A 17,792-nucleotide genomic window follows, 5' to 3' on the forward strand; every position below is an offset into this window, starting at 1 on the left:
AAAGTCTAATTTATTCACAACATGGCACTACTCTAGTAACACAAACCAATATTGTGTGTGACAAGGGGGTATATATCAATGACCCTGTTCACCAGATCCTTGGCCTGTTGTAAAGGAGTTTATCATTCATTAAATTATGCAACAATAAAACTAATTACATACACATTTAGACCTAAATTTCCAGTTCATTGCATAGGCTGTATGTGCAATGAAGCATAGACAGTGTTCACAAATTAATGCCTAATTAAAGAGTATAGAAACACATTAATAATAATTGCCATAATTAGAATCAAATTGTATATATACATCTATATCAATAATATATATATTGTTTCACTTTCAGGGTGTAGAGGTAATATATATATATATATATATACACACAATGAAAATAAATAGGATCTCAGCCTAATAATAAGAAAGATATGAGGTTCTGCCAGAACTCAGCACATCAGGTCCAAGAAATACAATAAATTCATCTCATACTCCTTCAGTTTGGGTAACAGAAAACCCAAGCCATCGGCCTTCTGAAATGTTCATGCCAATATACCTTAACAAAGCTAACAGAGGGGGTATGCCTTCTGAAGAGGACCTCTCACGTTTAGGAGTTGACAACCCATTCAGATGTTTAAGTGTAAATTACTTCACAGTGCCAGCAGCTTCTGAGGTGAGTGGGGATTTGGATATCATTTACTGTATATGAGGAATGTGCAAATACTTGAATAACTTGCAAATACCTGAACACAATTGATTATTTGAGTATTTTGTATAAACTGTATCTGTGAATTTGTCTTTTTTTTGTGGGGGGGCCTGGATAGAGACCTAGAACCTCTATCAGGCGTGTATCCCCAATGAAACGCTACACTCTATTATTGGCACTGGGTGCCAGTGATGGAATTTTTATCCACTTTATCATTATTATGGAGAATTGTGTTTACCAAGACATTTTGTATGATTGTACTTTTATTTTACTAATAAGTAAAAATTAAAAAATAAAATCAGGTTTACAGTATGGAATAAAAATAGAAAGGGGTTATTTAAAAAAATAATCAGCGTGTTGGTCAAAAGGTAATGAAAAACCAAGGAAGAGAAAGAATTAGAAGATCAATTTAAAAACATCAATTTTAAATACAAGAGCACTAAAAGAATTTGATATTAAACTTTGTGTTGGGCTACAGCATGTGTGGCTGCAGAAGAAACCTAATAAATGCAGAGAGTTTTTTGGGTTCTAAAATGATTTAAAGAAAAACAAAGCCTAAATATGTTTTGCATTTGATTTTTTATTCCACGATTAGTTACGTTTACTATGTTTCCTACGTGTATAGACAAATATTTAATAGCTAGTGGGTGTAAGAATATGACTAGATTACTTTTGGAACACAGAACATAGGCTTTGTTCATTGAGTAGTGTATGTCGCTGTTTTTGGAGAACTATTATAATATGATTGGTCGGTTTGTTTCGTGGTTGACGCTTCCTGTCTGTTATCTTTCAGAACAGTTTCAGACAGCAAATGTTAATGCTTCCTCTATCATAATACTTAGTATTTATACCTAGCTTCATACCTAGCTCTAGAACTTTTGTGAAAACAAGAAACACAGACAAAACATTACATTGCACGGCAGTTCCCGCCTGGAGGGCAGTAAGTGCAGTTAAAGGCATGATTTGTGTTTAGATTGTGTGACTCTTCAGTCTGGGAGGGACATTATAAGCAACTCTGAGATACTTCTAAAACTTTCCTGTCAATCCAGGAAGTGCACACGTGAGCAGCACGGATGCAGCAACAGGCACTGTAAAAAGGACGTCAAGTGCATCAGCATTGAATGCTGAATATTATCTCTCACTGCAGAGGAGCAAGTGGACAAAGAAAATTTTCAAAGGAAGATATTCAAAATTGACAGCCAGGAAACAATCGTGTTTTACGCCATTGAGGAAATTTTACAAGTGTCCAGTTTGTGGAGTTAATATTGATGAGTACATCACATTACATGAGTAAGGATCACATAACAGGGGATGAGTGGAGAGCTGGTAAGAGGCAGAGATGGGATACATGGGAGTTTCAGGACAAGTACGCCAAAGCATCAAAATTCTGTGGCCATCCGGTCAGAGGTTAAAAGACACAATGTGGCAAAATCACAGCTTGGTCGGCTAATGAAACTGGTAGAAAATGTGAATGACCAGCAACTGAGATCCAGCTTGATGGTGTCTCTGCACAGTTTGAGAGGTAAGGTACATGTTGTCTATGCCATGCCAACCACAAAAAGAGGGAATACGGTTATAATGTTGTGACTCTTAGATATGGGGTGATTATCAATAACATTAAAAGAAAAGGGGAATGCATGTTCATTAAGTGGTTCGCTTTTATTTGCTTTCACTAACCTGCATCGGGAAAAAGGAATTTCAATGGTTGAACCCTAGTATTGGACTAAGGCATTTACTGACCTAAGAAATCAGAACATTTATTGCAGAAAATGTATTCTATACCTTTTTATTTAGTATTTTTTAGCAATCTACATCAATAAAGCCACAAGCCCAACATATCTATGTTTTACTGCTGTGTAACATGTTGTAGGGTTTGGCTTGTGGCCTACCACTTCATTGGTATTCAGTATTCAGTGGAAACAAGAATTTGCTACTAATATAGATACACTAATAAAATCTAGGAAATTGGTGGTGTTGTTTATAGTAATCAGATACTGTAGGTATCTAACCATTTTTTGGTGTAATACAAATAGAAACAATTCCACATTTCCTTCCTACTCCTGAAGGAAACCTGTCCTGAAGACTGCCACTGCTCACTTTTCATTTTGATAATGTTAGTTATCTGCCAAATATTGTGATCCCAATGCTATAACACTTGCAGATGAAGACTTTACTCTAATTTTATTTTCTGAATGCTTGTTTCAAGCATGTATCAATGTATATGTGTATCAATGATTTAGAAGCCAGAGATAACAAGGCAAATTATCATATTTAGAAGGAGGCCAGCATGGCGTTGCCCATATTGCCTTTTAATGGCCCTGATTTATTAAAGCTCTCCAATGCTGGAGAGGATACACTTTCATCAGTGAAGCTGGGCGATCCAGTCAACCTGGAATGGATCTGGTCCAGAATTGAAAACATTTGCTAACAAATAGCTAATGACTTTGAGGAAATCTATTCCAGGTTTACTGGATTACCCAGCTTCATTGATGAAAGTGTATCTTATCCAGCCTCGGAGAGCTTTAACATCAAGGCCAATGTGTGAAGATCTATGTAAAGTATATGACAAAGCACATATTATCTCTCAATTCTCACTTTATGAGTAACCACAGCATTATTTAAAAAGACAAATAACAATATTCAGTTGTCCATATGAATACATTTGTGGCTCACTGGTCTTAGGTGAAATATGGTGTTCCTTTGTATAGGCCATTGCACGTTCTTTATTATATATGCACTTTCCACTGCTTTACTGAAGAACTTATACTTGTAGGTGCTGACTGATCCTGTTTAATTTACAGAATAAATTCACTGGGACTGTGGGTTTCCCATAGGGCTTTGTAACTTTTTTTCAAAATAGATATTTGTAAATGGATTATTTTGTATAAGGATCTATATGTCTAACTTGACAAGACTGCAGAATTGATTAGTTCTATGCCATTGGAACAATGTGCAGTTGTCTGTTTTTTCTCAAATAATAAATTACAACAAAAGCATAATTCACAATGGTGTGTATTACGAGATAATGGTATCTGCCAGTCAGTCCTAATTTTAGTATTATCCCCTTCCTGATCTGTTAATACACTATATATCATATGCACATTTAGACGGAAAGGATGGTTTAATGGTTTTATATTTATTACTAGCGTCATTCATATCCTGTTATTGGTTAGAGTGCTAACAAAACTATGCGATAGTGGGTCATGCACGGCTGTCAGTAAACACACCACAGATTGATATTTATTAGGTGAAATAAACCTAATATTTTTTTTGTTATATGAAACATTAGTGGAAGAGAAAGAAGGACCAAAAGACAATACACACAACTTTCTGAGAGGGCAAAAATTTAAACTAGCACAGCAACACAAGTTACTTGTAGAAGATTGTTATCATTTGACAAAGCTGAATAGGACTGCCATTCTGCAGATTTGATTACAGGATTGCAAAACTAGCTAAATTAGCAAGCTTAGAGTGATTACATACATAGCAGGTACGCTAAGGCAGCTGCTCCTACCTTAAGTATTAAAAAATTAAAGGCAGCCAGAAAAAACAAGATTCTGTATAGTATATTTACTTTTCTAGCAGCCTGTGCTTAAAGCGGAACTAAACCAAGAATAAAAAAATCACACTCACCTTTAATCATGCAGATCTGTCGATCCATCCGAAGGTTTCCTCTATTGGCTCCTGTGTCCTCCTGGTATCCTCCTTTGGCCCCAGTGCCGGGCGCCGCCATGTTCTTTAACCTTCTTTCATCTTCTTTGTACATCACTGCACACGTGCAATATCAGGTGACATCGATGGGAAAAAAAAGTGCCAATCTTACTGCGCATGTGTGAGATCGGCCTATTTTCCTCATTAAAAAAAGGCTCCTTCTGCGCATGCCCGGGACCAGGCATGCACAGAAGGAACAGCCAGGAGCCTCCTGGAATATGTGACATATGTACCCCTGGAAGCTCTGTGCACAAAAGGAGGTGCTGCATTTTTTTTAAAATGAAGGTAATTTTTACTTTATATAAAAAAGGTTGTGTAAGGTAAAAATTTGGAGTTTAGGTCTGCTTTAAATTGTACTTGTTGCTGATCGCTGGCTGCTGTGGTCATTTCTTTACAACCTATCCTAAAATTTACTGCTTGGACAACTCTGAAAATCCTTTGCAAACACTGACTTACTGAAAGCAGATATTTGCATAGCACTGTGCAAGCCCTGGTGTCTGTAAGAGGTCAGTGAGGTACTGGGCACTGCATTATAGTAGGTGTGATGGTGCACATATGTCTGCCATATACCTACTTATTGTTTTTTTTTGTTTTTTTGTGTTCTGGAGCAAGGGATCAGGAGGCTGGGTAGCTGAAATCCAGCTTTATACACAACTTAAAATGGAACTATAGTTCTACAATGAAAAACTGCAAGCAAGTAGGATTTTTATTACAAAATGGGACAGACAATGTCCCTTCTATGAAAAGCCATACTTACCTGCCTGTTTGCTTTTCCTATTTCAACTACACAAAGCTAACCATGCACAGTGTGCAATGTTAGATATCCCTGCTTCCTCCAGGCTTCAGGGAATAAATGAACTCCCATGCACATATGAAGGAGTTCCATTATCCTGGTCTATCAAGATGGCTGAACATTGGACAGCTGGAAGAAGACCAAATGGAGATACACAATGGAGTAAGGACAGGTTTAGAAAATAAAAAATTGCATTTAGACAGGTAACGTTATTTTAGGGGTATCACCTGCCCTTTTTGCAATTAGGGACATGCCTGCTTTTTTTACTTTGAGCACAAAAGATTTGTAATTCTGTTATGGTATTCTTGAAAATTTTGCTTATCAGAAAGGTGACACCACTTTCTCTCTTACAGTTAGGGAATACAGTGTTGTCACCTCCCTGCTGATAAATATGTGTACTGGTAAAAAGGGAAGATATTCCTTCAAATACATCCTCAAGTCACCTTTGCAGAAGTGAGAGGTGCCATGTAAAGTTTGGTGTGCACTGCGGTCTAGCCTGTTACTTTTAAAATTTCCATCAGTGTTTTTCCTAACTTTACACCACTGATTACAGAGGGTATAGGGGAACAATGATCAGTGTATGTCCCTATTTAATGTACAGCACTGCATAATATGTTGGCGCTATATAAATACTGTTTATTAATAACAATAATTTGCACAGTAAGCTTTGTATACTGTTATCTGTGTGAGTGCATTTTAATATTTTTTTTGTAAAGGTGTTTACTATGCTTACACTAGGCATGTGTGCTTCGGAGGGTTTGGAGAAAAAGGGTGGCCCTTCCTCTTTTGAGGAGGGATTACCAAATAGTACCCCAGTGCACGTTTTTTGTGTGGTGTTTTTGCACTATCACTTTTTTACCGTCACGGGGTGTGTTTTAGCACGGATCGCGAGATTCGATAAAAAAAAAAAAAATGTGTGCTTTCTTGCCATTCTTCTTGCCATGTGTTACTGCACGTCATTGTCTGCTGTTTGTACTATTATGGTAATTAAATTAAAGGATCTGATTCAGGATTCACCTTTCACACGGCAGAAACATCTTGACCATGTGACATTTTAAAAGTTAATTGCATAGAAAATCTGCTTACCTAGATTCTCATAACCTTTACACCTAAAAAATGACATTGAGAGACATTAATAAGTACAAGTACATAGGTAAAAGATACACAAACCAGTCAGGGGGTTAAATTTAGTATTTAGCTTGTACTCAAAGCATAATCTAATTGTAATTCACAATAACACCTTTTCCTATTCATCATCAGTCTTTCCTAAATGTCATCCATTGTAGATAAACCTTTCTGTTACAGGTAAAGGTCATCTGTACCATTTCAGTGAATTTGTCTATTACTGGTTTACATGATTCAACATTCTTCTACAGAATTACATTATGTCACGTCCTCTGCATCTTAAGAAATATATTACATAAAGAACTATTTCATAGAAGTAGTGTATGCGTGGCTCAGTCAAATTGTTTTAGTGAACTTAATTTCAATAATTTGTGGGGTAAGGTATATACCATTCTTTATTAAATGAGTTAATACCCGTTTCTCCAGCAATGCACGGTTCCTGGGGACTGTATAACTGGTCTTACCAATGTGTTATATTGCCACTATCAAAATCTGTAATACTTTAAAAAAATAAGTAGTGGTCTATCCTGATTTTGAGTGGCAGCCATTCCCTCCCTGCCCTTACTTATATTGGGGGGAGTCAGGTGACCAGGTCTGTTACTTATTGCTGATTACTGACAGCAATCAGGGTAACTCTACCTATTGGTCTGCAAAATGATATTTAGACTTCTATACAACCTCTGTCACCTGAAAGTGTAGGTAGACTTAAAAACTGGAAGTTGTGGTTGTAATATCTATCAGAGACAAGGAACCAGAGGACAGCTGACTTATGGGAATAAGGCCAAGCATCTTGTACTTCTTACATACATTCCAATACATACATGTACATTTTCTAACAATTGTGCTGGGGGCCTATTTATAAATGTACTAACAGTCTGTTCATTAATATAAATTATGCTTTTTCCCCCAATATATAAAAGTAGCAATCAGCTACAAAGATCAACGCTTTGGATGTTAACAAATGGTGATTTGTTTTATTATTATATTTATAAAGTCATCAGTCTAATTTACTAATTTTATAGATTGCCAGAAAGAATTTGGAGAATGTTTTGAGGTCAGTGCTAGTTGTTTTGTCATGATCACAACTTTTGAATAAGTGATTTATGTCTATATACTGATTATCACTATCAAAGCTGGTGATCAGTTTACACATTCAGGTGAATGGAGCTTTTGAATATCAATTTAGGTTAATTTTTATATGGTTATCAGTTGCTTGTTGCTGCTATAAAAAAAGCTAGTTCTCTTCTCATAAATCTGACACTGTAAAAAAGTGGTCAGAAAAAAATCGAACAAACCAGAGGCAATCTGTTTGCCACTCTTATAAATTGACCCCAATTGAGCGTGTATGTTAAAGATCACATGTGCCTATAATAGGAATAAATAGAACAGGTCATATTTATTGTTGGAGGTGACTCTTTTGTCTATAAAGGTACAAAGACACTAAACTGTCCCATATTTGCTAACCCAAATACGGAATAAAAGTTTACTCCACTTTGTAGCGCATTAAATGTAGAGCAGTCAATGGATTATACAAGACTATTTTAAATTATTTGCATTACTCCGACTTTTCATAGCTGGTTTATTACTTCTAAAAGCTGTGAGATTATTTTGTAGTTGCTGATACAACCGACCTCTATTTAAGAGCTGGGAACTTCATGAAATGCTGACTTGCATTTTTCTCAAGATAGGCGGATTACTTATAATGATGTCTGTTCGTTGAAATCTGTTATATTAAATGCTGATGGGAAGTTCACATGTTATGAGGACCAAATTAACTTTCACACAGTTACAACGTATGTAGAGTATTTAGCATTGTGCCCCTGGGGGAATTTTTGCTCTGAGGGTCTAGCAGGCATCTAGAACATGTATGGAAAGGTTGGAGGGTCTGTCCGAGAGAAAATATCTACTTTTTAATGCTTTTTTATATTGTGTCAGCATGGTCTTTCTTTTGGTCACTGAAAATGTATTTAAGGTAAAGGCTGATGATATCATAATTAATAGGTATATAAACCCTAAAGTACCACTCTTTGGTCTCTTTATGCCTGGTAAATATACCATGGAAAGTGTTTTACTGTATCAGTTTGTAAAAACTACTTGTTGATCTGCCAGAAATCACCTGTTGTCACCTGTTAACTCCCTGTGCTCTGTCTGTGATGTGTTCTTATCAGTTACATTTTGCCGTCTGTCTCCGAGGACTATATAACCCTTTACTTCCATGTTATGGAGAAAAGGGGGCAGTAGGCGGTTGTATAGCGCTAAGCTATGTTCAGACTGGATTGTGGTGTGGTTACCGCTTCCTTTACACCAGTAAACTGTTTTCTCAGGGAAGATGCTACATGTACAGACTCCGTGCAGCTGCCCAATAGAGAATGAATGGGGGTAGCAGCGAGTAGTTCAGTACTGCTCATTGACACCTGTTGTCAAATCTGCAAATGCTGGTTCCTTAAGAACCAATTCTGCAGTGCAAGCGGCCAAGTGGCGGAGAACCTGTGTAGGATTACAGAACCTGTCTCATAATTGTAATCAGTGCATCATATTCCAGGGCTATTAAAGCAGGCTGCATAGGGGTTCACATTAAAGAGATAATAATCTCTTCCAAGCTGTCAAACTGCATGTTCTCCAAAACAAAAAGTATCTAACATTTAGAAGCAAAGGAGAAAAAAATCTGTCCGCCCCAATAAAATTTTGATCTCACCCTACCTGGGTTGTAACCATCCCATGCATTGCATTTTAGAATATGCAGGCAGGTAAAATACCAAATCATCACATCTTATCCTAGTGTGGTTGGAAGAACATCACAGACATGTAGTGGCTTTTTTCTATAATTTAGTAACTTCACTTACACTTTTCACATACATATTACAATTACCTGGTATACATTAGTCATCTCTGTTGTACTGTTGTGGTTCCTTAGGGCAATGAAAACTATGTATTGTTGATGCATGAACTGACCATCAAATGGGCATTCTGTGCCTCCCAAAATGATGGTTTATTGATACTTGGCAGCACCAATTTACAGCACAGCAACATATATGTGTTTTGGAACAAAAGATTATTTGGAATAAGGAATATTCCAAAACACTCATTAGTGCCAACTTTTTTTAGACTTGAAGAGCTAACTCTATTTTTTAAAAATGCTTTTTTTTTAGAGTTTTGGTAACATGCACAGTGACTTCAAGGCAAAGGTAAACAAATACTTAAAATGGCACCCCAAAGAGCCAAGGCACTAGTGGGCCACGGCTGTCTGACAGCTGGGCAGTAAGAGCATGGAGACCAGCGAAGGTCCACAGCTCTGGCCAGTGTACCCCCCAGCGGGGTCCTTTTCCTGACACGGCTTGGGGGGGGGGCGCACCGGTCAGTGCCACGGACCATGTCTCCCGTATGCTTCACAGGCTCAGGACAGTGGGCAGGTTACGTCTCCAGACACAACCCAGCCACTCTCCCAGAGCAGGCTCAGACCTGCGATGGGAGAGTAGGCAGGTTCTGGCATCATGACGTCACTCTGGGGGTGGTTTCTTCGCCTTTGAGTGACACACAGCACCCCACGCATGTGCGGCCCGGAATCCATAAATTTAGTGGTCCAGTAGCTCCGAAAGGTTGGAGACCACTGAACTAAAACACTAAATCTGCATTGCAGTGAACCACAACTTTTTGGCAATGCACAGTAGTGTCTTTTTGTTTTGCGCTTTTTTAATTCACCTTAGTGTGTATTGACATCTTATTTATTTTGGCTTTTAATGCATGTGCAATAATGCAATACACAGATCTAAATGAGTCCTAATGTTTTTTTTATACAGCTTGGAAAAGGGGCCCTTTCAGACTTGCACATGACTGCAATCTTGTATCGCAAACACAACCTAACTCCCAACCACTCCCACTCAACCCGTGTTTGGGAACCATTTTGTGTATGTATTTGTGGTTGTGTTGCAGTGGGGGTGCCTAATTGTGCAGTTTTGCAAGTCTAAAAAGGTCCTAAGATGTACCCAACCCTGTCTTCCTATCACCTTCCTGCCATCCCCTATGCAGGAACATTTAGACTGGAAAAGAGGAGAAGGTATTAAAGCCAGGCTGCATGCACATGCACTGACAGAGCTTCACAAATATGTGTTATTACTATTTATCAAGCTGCCTGCAGTTTGGCATCTAGCAATGTTTAAAATCTATCCAAAGCTGACATATATAACACAAGGAAGACTCTTCTCTTGCATCTAGTGTACTTCCCTGGGAAGACAACATGTTATTATTAAACAGTATTTATATAGCACCAACATATTACGCGGCGCTGTACATTAAGTAGGGGTTGCAAATGACAGACAGATACAGACAGTGACACAGGAGGAAGGGGTCACTATGCCCAGAAGAGCTTACAATCTAAGAGGTGGGGGAAGTAGCACGGGGGGGGGGATAATGTAGTATGTTGGTTGTGTAGTGTCCTTCTTGTGCATCAGCTACCAATAAAGAAAATCATAGTTTTCAAAAGCATGTGACGGATACTGCCCTAAAGGCCTGAGCCCAGAGTCTACTACAAAAGCATGAATGAAACAAGTTATTCAGCTTTAAAGAGAAAGGGAAATAGCCTGTAATGAAAGAAGCCATTCCCTGACTTAAAAGACTTGTGCTAATTTCCAGACAGTTACACGCGCAGCTTCACTAGAGTCTAAATACTGGTACTAGTCAGAAGCCTGGAGGTCAGTGAAAAGCAGCCTCCATGAAAACCTTCTCTGACAGGTCCCTGAAGGAAGCCTTCACTTGGCCACTTCTGACATTGCGAGATGATTGTTGCTGGCTTCAATAAATGCTGTAACACGGCCTAAAGCAGTTATGAAGATGTTGGAATGAGAAGGCCACAACTTTAGATCAGCATACTGGTTCTCAGTTAGAGATTTTGGAAGTACCAAAGAGGTCAGTTATTACAGCCTCCCTACTTCCTCATTAATGGTTTATTTTTAAATGGAATTTTTCTCATCATCATTTTTTATGCAGTGCCCGGTTTGTACTTTTTTCTCCCCTTGTCCAGCTGTCATATGGTAGTCTCAATACTTGGCCAATAGGAGCTGTAGCAATACTAATGCCAATTGTTGTCTTTTTTCTGATTGCTCTATTGTAAGCTCATTGTTCTGTATTGGCTGTAACACATCTGGTAATCCTTGGCTCATACTGGTACTCTATTGCAGTCATGTTACCATCACTGGCTTTATTTCCTTTCTGAATTTGTAAGGTTTGCAAATTATTTTGTATGGGCTGTAGAACCTCACATGTCTACTGATATCCTTGCTTACACTCACTTTTATTAACACACATTTATAAGATCTTCTGTCCTTTTACTTAGCTTATAGCCTAAACGTCCTCAACAATACCCCTGAAGAAGCCAATAGGCGAAATGCGTCGGGTCAAGAGGCGTGTAGCATGCTTTTTGTTATTTTCACGGTTGTTGTGAATTAATATTTGCTTAATTAGAAAAATTTATGTATAGATAACGATCAAAAGTACCCCGATAATTCTAACGGGCTCCGGCCTGACACCCTTGTTATGCTTTGATGTATATTGGTAACTGTAAACTTGAAACACCAATACAATAAATTACTGGCAACCTCAAATACCCAATCTCGATGCCTGTTTCATTCTTCCTCCTTGGTCCTATTGATTTGTATGGCTGTAGTAATACAGCTGTCTTAGTTTCTTCTCCATACTGATGTTCTACTTCCTCCATGACCCAGTTGTTCTGTATGGGCTGTAGCAATACAGCTTATCCCTGGTTCTTACTCTACGCTAATGCTCTACTTCCATGGCCCAATTGTTGTATAAGGGCTGTAGGTGTTGGTAGAACAGAAAACAGACAGGTATGGACCTGCAGAAACATACAATCTGAATTTGGCAAGTACACAATTATAAATACATAGATCAAACAAATACAGACTTTGTCAGGTTCTTTATTATTTCCTAAAAGCACTAACATAAAAGTCACTTGCTTTAAGGATTATAATGCATCTTTCAATGTGGTTACTGTGCTGGCATTTGTACTGAATAACTATACAGGAGAAAAATATATTAAATGATTACAGGAGACCTGTAGGGGAAGAATATATATTCTGACATGCTAACCCCTCCTGTTGAAAATACTACTTGCCTGGCTGCCATGCTTTTGCGGTGGGTTCAATACCTTGTGACCCACACATCTAGAACATGTTTGAAAGAAGTCTGAACCACTGATATGCATATTTTTCAGGTCTGATACTTGAGAACCACTTTAATTTGCACATTGCTATTGTCTTTTTGAATACGAATTGGTGTCTTAGAATTACAAACCTCCAGGTAATGGCTGTTTACACCTTCCATTAGTATTTTCTGCTGCTTATTCATTAATAAAGAGTATCTGTCAAACATTACACATTTAACAAATATTGCAATCTAACAGCCAGTACATTTATTATGATGGGGGATCAGTTCATGATATGATGGGGATGTGGAGTGGCAGAGTCAGGGCAAAGGTGATTACCCTAGGTGAACCAAAGATAGCTGGTAAGTAATGAAGATATTTTCACCTGCCAATACTACAGTGACAACATTCACTGTACTGTATATATAGAGAGGACAATTGTCACACTGGAGCAGTGTTTCTCAACCATGGTTCTGTTGTTCTCTTGAGGTTGTTAGGGGTTCCTTGAGCAAGATGCAAGCATTACCTCTCAGGTCAGTTTAAGTGACACCAATGATCTTTCTGGCTGTAAGGGTGACATTCTTCCCACTGACCACCATGCTAATATACTGTGAGCGGTGGGTATAGTAACATTAGAAGGGGTTCTCCGAGACCTGAACAAACTGTCCCCTCCTTGGGAAAAATGTCATTGGCTGCTTTTATCTTCAAAACACCCCCTTCTTTTCTGCAGCATGTGCGGGTATTTTTTAGTCCACAGAGATAGCTAGAAACATAAAAATGTAAAATATATCATTGCACTTGTAATATACCAAACTGTGTAGTAATGTACATGTAAAAAAATTAAATAAATCATACTTTATTGTGTAGTTATTGTCAGCAAATTATGAATATTATTTTAATGACATGTTTCCTGTAAAAAGAAACATAAACTAGGATGTAATGGATGACTGCTATTCTACACTCAGGCATGTTCGAGCTATGCGTTGTTGTTTTGTGCAAGTACATTGTGTGATACTTGCATCTAATGAAATGTTTTTTTGTACATGACTAATTAGGGGCGGAACAGATGGTGTTTCCTAAGCTAAGTGCAATGTGCCCATAAAATCTAGTTGGTAAGCGACATTCTGTCATCAAGTCCTCATTTCTATCACTGTACAATGAAGGGCAGAACACTGAGGCTGAACTAAGCATTATGGTTCCAGATATAAGTGAAGATTTCCTATAGAACTTTGAAAGTAATATATTGAGATGATGGTAAATGACGGTGATATTCCACCTTGCCGCCTATATAGGGGCACATTGATATTTCTCTTTTGTGGCACAGCACTGCCCAAGGGTGTTGTTTTTTTGTCCACTGATGTATTTATCTATAAGATTAGGAATTAAACAGTAACTTCAATCTGAAAATGAAGATAAATATAACATATTATATATAGATCATAACAAGCATTATCATTGAGTTAAATATTGTAGCACCCCTTTAGTATAGTAGTGGTAAACTCAATATATTCTGGATGGTTTTGAAACAGGGAGTGATGGTTGGTTGTCTGCTGTTGCATAGGTGGTACCTGTTCAGGTCTAGATAATTCACAATCACTGCCCTGATTTACCACCTTTGTGGCCTCTGGGATAAGTGTTTAAATATGTGGAGAACTGAGACCTGGGGGGAATTAGCCATAAAATGCTAACAGGACAGGGCAGGTGGCCCCGAAGGCCTGACTAGTCTGGAGCCTGAAGCGTCATTTCTAAGAACAGGATCCTGCAGTTTGGTTGGATTTGGGACTGGAACTTTAGGGACAAGGTGTCCTGGCATTTCCCCTTCACTTAGCTGAGGATGCCAGTCGTATTGACACTGTGATGTACTGCAGGGGAGTAGACTGATTTCTAAGGACATCATTCTGCCCTTTCCCTCTGTCTTGTGTGTTGGATTAAGGGATAAAAAATCCCTTAAAACAAGAATCTGTGAGCCTCAGTGAGTTTCTGTATTCACCTTGCTAGGAAGGACCTGGGTAGAAATTAGCCCCCCCTATGGGGATGAACACTCCACTATATTTAAACCCAAGAACAAAAAGGTAATATAGTGCAGTTTACCAATCCGTAGATGTGGTGGCTGCGCTTGTATTTTTAAGACTAAGTACAGAAAGATTATCTTGATCCTTTCTGAATTTCAGAACTACTTATTATAAACTATGAAAGGAAATACAGTCCAGTGATGCATTTATCTGGAATGTTGCTGCCTGGTCTCCCTGGCACTACCATTTTATTTCCTGGAACGTGTAGCAATCATGATTACCCTGTGGTTGTGCACTCAGCACTTTAGCAAATCTTTTTGGATGCCACATACTGCTCACAGATGGCTGATTTCACATTTCCTGCGTGTGCATCCACTGTGACCACCACACGCATGTGCACCCAGCACTTTAACTACCCAATAATTTTGTCAGTGCACATGCACACTAATACAACAAGAGGACCCTACTTTCTTTAATGCCATATACTGTAAAAAAAAAAATAATATAACAAAAACTACGCTTTAATTTTCTTAGCATTTAGCAAAATCTGAATGTAAAATGCTGTTGTATTTTTTTATTACTATTTTGATGGTGATGAAGATATCTTTGTATAGCATCAAGATATTGCGCAGCCCTTTTAAATTTGTTACTTCCACAATGTTTTTTTCTCGAAACTGTTTCCACCACTAGATGTCTCTTCATATTTAAAAGCAATGTCCAGCATATATGCTGTATTTATGGCTGGTTTACTGTAACCAAGTCTGAGAATGCCAACCATTGTCAGTGTCTGAGCCATATTCTTATGTAACAAGCAGAAGTGACCTAAATTATGGGGTCTTTTAAGAAAGCAGTGAATCTTACATTCACTAAAACATTCACTGTAGATAATAGTCTAGGTCAATGTGTTTCAATGGCAATAGTTGATTCTCCACCAGGGAATGTTGTATTACACGTCACATTTACTTCTTTATAAATATAGCCCTATGTAAGCATGGCTAGTATACATTCTTACACAAAAATTATAAATGAGACTTTGGATGGATACTATCTGGGGCTAGTTAGGCCCAAAAAATGTATATATATTTTTATATTTACCCTGTTTCCCCTATAATAAGGCACTGTCTTTTATTTTTTGAAATGCCAAAATATGCCCTAGGTCTTATTTTCAGGGGGATGTCCTATTTTTCCATGAAGAAGACTACAGTACACATTTATTTCGAGGAGTCACACAGAGGCACACAGTATCAGGTATCGGAGGATGTCTTATTTGCGGGGGTGCTTTATTTTAATTGTTTGAGCAAAAATCGGGGGGGGGGTGACTTATTTGATGGGGATGCCTTATCATCGGGGAACACGGTATATACATTTCTGGACATGTGTGTTGAGCTGTAGGTGAATCTGAGATAAGAGAATGTTGTTTTGCAGAAATTTTGTTTGAAAGGAAAATGAAAAAAAATGTTGTGATCAAAGAGTTTGCTAGAGTTTTCTAAATCATTAATTGATGCAGGTGAATATTAGCTGGAAAGAAAACAAGAAATTTTTATCCACAAATGGTAAAAGCAGCAGCAGAAACAAGTGATGTGTTTTCATGAAATGTCTATTATAGGAAATGCTGTGTCTGCCCATCAGAGCTAAGACATGATTCATTTCTAGAGTCTAGAAGTTACATTTGTTGAGGGGGGCACGTCAGCGGAGAAACCTTTATGTTCCTGCTTGTGCGGTGCACAGTGCAGCCGGAAGGAAATAAGAAACATCTCAGCATAAATCAAGGGAGGTGTACATTTCTGCAAAGATATGATCAGTATATGGTTGTTCTACTACAAGATACATATGTGGATGTGCTGGCAGTGGTACTAGTCAGTGTCATCTCATGTCACACCGAAATAGGGTGAGCACTTCTGGACAACCCACTTTACAAGCATCTGTAGGAGATATCCTATTTTTATTAGGGGATTGTACACTAGTTTATCTGTATTTTATTTTGTTTATTTAGAATTAGTCATTCCCCAAATTGATTAGTCATAGTTTTCCCCAGATTGATCAATATTGATTCCCAAGGATCATTGTCAATTGAGGAGTCAATAAAATGGATAGGGATCAGTATGGTCTGGGTGTCAAAAGGTGGCTGACAAAGTATGGGAGGTGGACTGGGGGCAATTTATCTTTTGAGGTAGAGATCTGTGCCTGTCTGTGGTCCTGAAGGTCACTTACAGATGTATTTGACCGCACCTACGTTGGGATCTGCTGTTGAGTGATACTCACTGCAGGTGACTGGGATCGCTGTGGCCTCTAAAGAGGGTTGATACTACATGAAAGTAGGTAAAGGCCTGTGGGAAAAAGATTGTTAATAAGTTCACCCCAAACTCCCCCAGTTAGGTTTCATAAAGGTCAAGGATTTACACCCCAGGGAATATACCCATCACCTGCTGGAGGGTCAATAGAAGCCCAGAGTGATTTTTTTTAGTTATTATGGCCCTGAGGGCTGACAGTACACTCCCCTGGTAAGCCTGCAATCGTCAAGTGCTACATTATAGTGGTGATTCACTAAAGAAATATAAGCTGTTTAATTAGTAATGTGAATTATCCTCCTAGGACCAGTTTTAAGGAAGCACAAACTGGGCAATATCCCAGAACCCTCAACTTCTCCAGGGCCCCAATTGGCAGAATGGTGGAGTATGAAAGTATCTTGAATCCTGTGCATTCGGGTCCACATATTTGCGTAGGGCCTCATTTTGTCCAAAACCATTGCTTCTCCCCTTGAAAAGTATATTTATTTATCTGAGCAAATTAATGCTTGCACATGTTTTACTGGTTAAATTTAGTGGAGCTTTACTTCCTTCAATTTTCTTTAGTAAAATTCACATTTCATTTCTACATCAACCACTATTTGTGCAAGATCTGTAGAATTCTACTATACATTTCTGCAGAGGTGTGCCTGGGCAGACATCTATTGTGGTGTTACCCAAGGCATGAGATGCTTAGAAAGAGGATCCAGGCTGGTAGGTTGTATTAAGGTGGGCCATGACTTCAACAAACCACCAGCAGTTACAAGGATCAGTTAGTTAGTTGAGGTCTGGGGGAAGAGGTGACTGACAAACAGGGTAAGTATAATTACCCTATGGACCAGTGTTTTTCAACCAGGGTTCCTCCATAGGTTGCTACGGGTTCTTTGAACAATGAACTATAGCAATGGCTATCTGTAGGGTGGTAGTCTTCCCAATGGCAAGAAATGTTTGAGCTATTCTTCCACTGACCACCACACTAATGTACTGTGATCAATGGATATAGTAAGTATTG

General features: G+C 38.3%; 1 protein-coding gene across 2 annotated transcripts in view; it reads left to right on the forward strand.

Annotated features, from left to right (window-relative positions):
* The first annotated feature begins 1,544 nt into the window (after positions 1-1,544).
* The window catches only part of AGAP2 (ArfGAP with GTPase domain, ankyrin repeat and PH domain 2), a 158,505-nt gene continuing 142,257 nt past the window's right edge, over positions 1,545-17,792 (forward strand). For both annotated transcript variants that reach the window (XM_072407173.1, XM_072407174.1), the window contains exon 1: positions 1,545-2,219. In XM_072407173.1, coding sequence (XP_072263274.1) covers positions 2,009-2,219 — 211 coding nt within the window. In that variant the 5' untranslated portion in view covers positions 1,545-2,008. The remainder of the gene's footprint in view (positions 2,220-17,792) is intronic.

The sequence above is a fragment of the Pyxicephalus adspersus genome, chromosome 1, assembly GCF_032062135.1.
Source record: "Pyxicephalus adspersus chromosome 1, UCB_Pads_2.0, whole genome shotgun sequence".
NCBI classification, from domain to species: domain Eukaryota; kingdom Metazoa; phylum Chordata; class Amphibia; order Anura; family Pyxicephalidae; genus Pyxicephalus; species Pyxicephalus adspersus.